This window comes from Adiantum capillus-veneris, chromosome 30, assembly GCF_014529385.1.
Source record: "Adiantum capillus-veneris isolate H3 chromosome 30, ASM1452938v2, whole genome shotgun sequence".
Lineage (NCBI taxonomy): Eukaryota > Viridiplantae > Streptophyta > Polypodiopsida > Polypodiales > Pteridaceae > Adiantum > Adiantum capillus-veneris.
Genome location: NC_140960.1, coordinates 60,899,656 through 60,903,087, shown reverse-complemented (window position 1 = coordinate 60,903,087; position 3,432 = coordinate 60,899,656). Strand labels below are relative to the sequence as shown.

At 42.0% G+C, this 3,432-nt stretch overlaps 1 protein-coding gene across 1 annotated transcript; it reads left to right on the top strand.

The window, feature by feature from the left end:
• The first annotated feature begins 1,594 nt into the window (after positions 1-1,594).
• LOC147418053 (uncharacterized) lies at positions 1,595-2,549 on the top strand. Its single transcript, XM_086507596.1, has 2 exons — positions 1,595-1,754; positions 1,836-2,549. Exons 1-2 carry the CDS (start codon positions 1,746-1,748, stop codon positions 2,508-2,510), a joined length of 684 nt encoding a protein of 227 aa, XP_086363722.1. The 5' UTR covers positions 1,595-1,745; the 3' UTR covers positions 2,511-2,549.
• Positions 2,550-3,432: the final 883 nt, after the last annotated feature.

Sequence of the window (3,432 nt, the reverse complement as noted above, 5' to 3'; positions counted from 1 at the left end):
GTGCATGTCTCTATGCGCGCCGTTAGTACTGTGCATTGACCAGAGAGAGAGAGAGAGAGAGAGAGAGAGAGAGAGAGAGAGAGAGAGAGAGAGCGTATGTGTGTATTTATTTTACCCTATACTAACGGCGCGCGGAGGTGTTTGTTGAGGTAAAAACGTGCTCCGCGCGCGCCTTTAGTAATGGGCACTCTCAGTCTCTCTCTCTCTCTCTCTCTCTATTTAAATATGCTAAGCTAAAGAAAGGAGAGAGAGAGAGAGAGAGAGAGAGAGAGTTATAGAAAGAGAGAAGGGGATTGAGACTCTTCTTTTGGTGTACAGTGAGATGGCTAGAACAAAAGCCACTGCAAGGAAGGCAGGCAAGGGACCAGGATTAGCATCTAAAGCAAGTAGCAGATCTGCAACCCCAAAGAAAAGACCTGGAAAACCAAATAAAATTCTGAAAGGGCCAAGGATGAAGAAGCTGCAAACCTGCATGGGACTTTTCAGAGAAATCAAAAAGGCACAGAAATGTGTAGATTTATGCATACCAAAGCTGCCCTTCCAGAGGATGGTGAGGTCCATATGTGATGAAGCTACCTGGGGCACCAAAAGGTGGAAGGTGGTGGCATTAATGTCTCTACAGGAAGCAGCAGAGGACTTCCTACTGGAGTACTTTAGTGACATGACCATTGTTGCAGCCCATGCCCACAGGGTTACTATAATGGACAAAGATAGTGAGACACTGAAAAGAATAAGGTGGAGGTATGACAAACTATTGGTCCCCAATGTCTGCAAGGATAAAAAAATGAGGGAAATTTTGTTATACCCCCCGGAGCTAGTGCCACAACTCACAGTTGTAGATGTCACACATGATGTGAATACAAGGGCAAGGGCAGAGACTATTGCTCGCCAAACAGAGGACATGAGGGAAGCAGAGCTTAAGGAGAAAGCAAAAGTAGCAGTGGAGTCCCAGAGGCAAACAGAGTGCAATGTGACCCTATCCATAGAGGCAAGCAATCAAGAAACTCTACTTTTAATGAAGGATGGTTTGCTTGCAGAGATACCATTTGTAGATGGAGCCAGAAATCTAGCTCTGGAAAAAGTGGACATTAATTTATTGCAAAATCCAGATGCTCAGATTTCAGACACAATTATCTATGCTTGTCTTAAGTAAGTGTTACTATCTTGCTAGCTTTGAAAACTCAGATAATAGGTTTGCTAACTCAGGTAGAGTCTCTGCAGCCTGATCAAAAGTCAACTCCCACTGCACACTCACACAGAGGTGTTTCTTCTTGATCCACAAATGTCAATGATTATTAGACAAAAGAACAGTCCATCTGGGACCTTTGAGAGTTGGTTTCTCCACTGTGCTATGCTGGAAGTTACTATGATCATCTTTCCATATGAGAACAACCATCACTGGAGTCTCATATGTCTTGATGTTGACCAACCAGCAGTGTGGGTGTTCAATTCAATAAAAGGAACCCACCCTGAAATTAGGCTGTAAGTGTTTTGTATCAGAAAGTGTTTCTTATAGATATCCATGTAAATTTGAAGCCTCATGCTAACATCTTGACATTGCTTTGTGCAGTTGTATAAAGAGGTTGTTGCTTGCCTATGGCAAGCTATGTGGAAGGTATGAACTATACAAGGCCCCAATCAAAGAAGTACCTATCCCAAATCAAACCGATGGAAATTCTTGCGGCTAGAGATGTCTTTTCCATGCAGAATATGTCCTGCAAAGCTACTTTACATTAAAACCTTTCATGACTAAGGTACTCATTTGGCAATGCATTCAGTTAGTTTTGGTTTAGTCTATAAAAGAATTCTCACCATGTGGTCTTTCAATTTTGCAGAGTGCTTTAAAAAACTACACATATGATTATTTGCAAAGATACCGGGTAAGTTTAATACAACACCTGCTTACTATGTCTAGCCCTAGAGAGCTTGAAGATAGCGGCTTGGATGAGCGCACTATTGATCTTACAAAACATGACGTGCCACCACGACAAACCCCTACATCCGATACAGTGGAATCACAACGGGCCGAGGGGGTCATATCAGCAGAAGATGAAAGAGCCGAGGATGAGAAAAGGTCAAATGAGCATATGGAAGGTGCTAAGGTACAACCGGAGGAGACAATGAAAGAACCAAGTCAGCCAGTGGAGGAGCCAAAAGAGCCTATGGCTGAAACCCAAGATGAGGAAAGCAGGCCTATAGATGAGCAAAAGGATATGGATGAGGAAAGCAGACCTAGGGATGAGCAAAATGATATGGATCAGGCAAGGATGTATGAGGCAAGCCGATCAACCGAGGGAGACGAAAAGACCTTGGAGGAAACCTTCAATGAGGCAGAAAGAGCCATGGGGGAGACCCCTGATGAAGATGTGAATGATGACTATGAAGATAAAGAGGAGGAGAGCAACAACGACATGAACACTACAGAGACCCAGTATGGACCCTTGCTACCTGTAGATACGGTTGTTCCGGTAATGTCTATTCAAGTATGGCAAAATATGTTCAGCTTCTAACTACTTATATGTACTTGTCAACTTTTACAGAGGTTGATTATCTTGGACGTCAATAAATTGCTGCTGATGCGGGTGCCTCTCGATGACAGAGGACCCTTTGAGGATTTGCAAACGTTTCGGATGGGAACTTGTCGAGTCGTGGTTCGTCCAGGAACCAAGGAATTTATTCAGTTTCTTCTTCCGCGCTTCAGAGTTGCCATATGGTCTTCAATGCAAAGGCAAAACTTGTCGCCACTAGTTTCAATAGTTTGCAGTGTATGCCACGCTCATACGTCAGATTTTGCCTTTTTGTATGATCAAAGAAAATGCGTTACCGTTTAGGGCCACTACCACCCTAAAAAACCACACTTACCTCTTTTGTACAAACCGTTTAGCCAAATCGGTGTACCCTTTGATGCAACTAATACACTACTAATTGATGATACTCCTGAAAAGGGAGAACTAAATCCGCCGGGAACAACTGTCTCACCACCTTCTTTCGAGGGGCATTCCTTCGATTTTTACCTTGAAGACATTCTGATTCCATACTTACAGAAATTGTATCTCAGTCCATTGTTCACGGACGAGTTTGTACTTTCTAATGAATTAAGATGATTCTTCTATCATGTCTTTGTCTTGTCTAACATATATATATATATATATATATATATATATATATATATATATATATAGATATATATATATATATATAGAGAGAGAGAGAGAGAGAGAGAGAGATTTGACGTGGTAAAGAAATGTATTTCAAGCACACTTTTTCACAGGGCACAATTGAAACATGAGCTCAATAAACTTCATGTCTTGAAAGTCATTTGTATACACTTGGGTTCACAAGAATATCTGTTACATTGACACTACTTCAACCCGACCATCCAACTCTTTGCACAAAATATCTTTTTCCCTTCGTCGCATCACCTTACGGCCA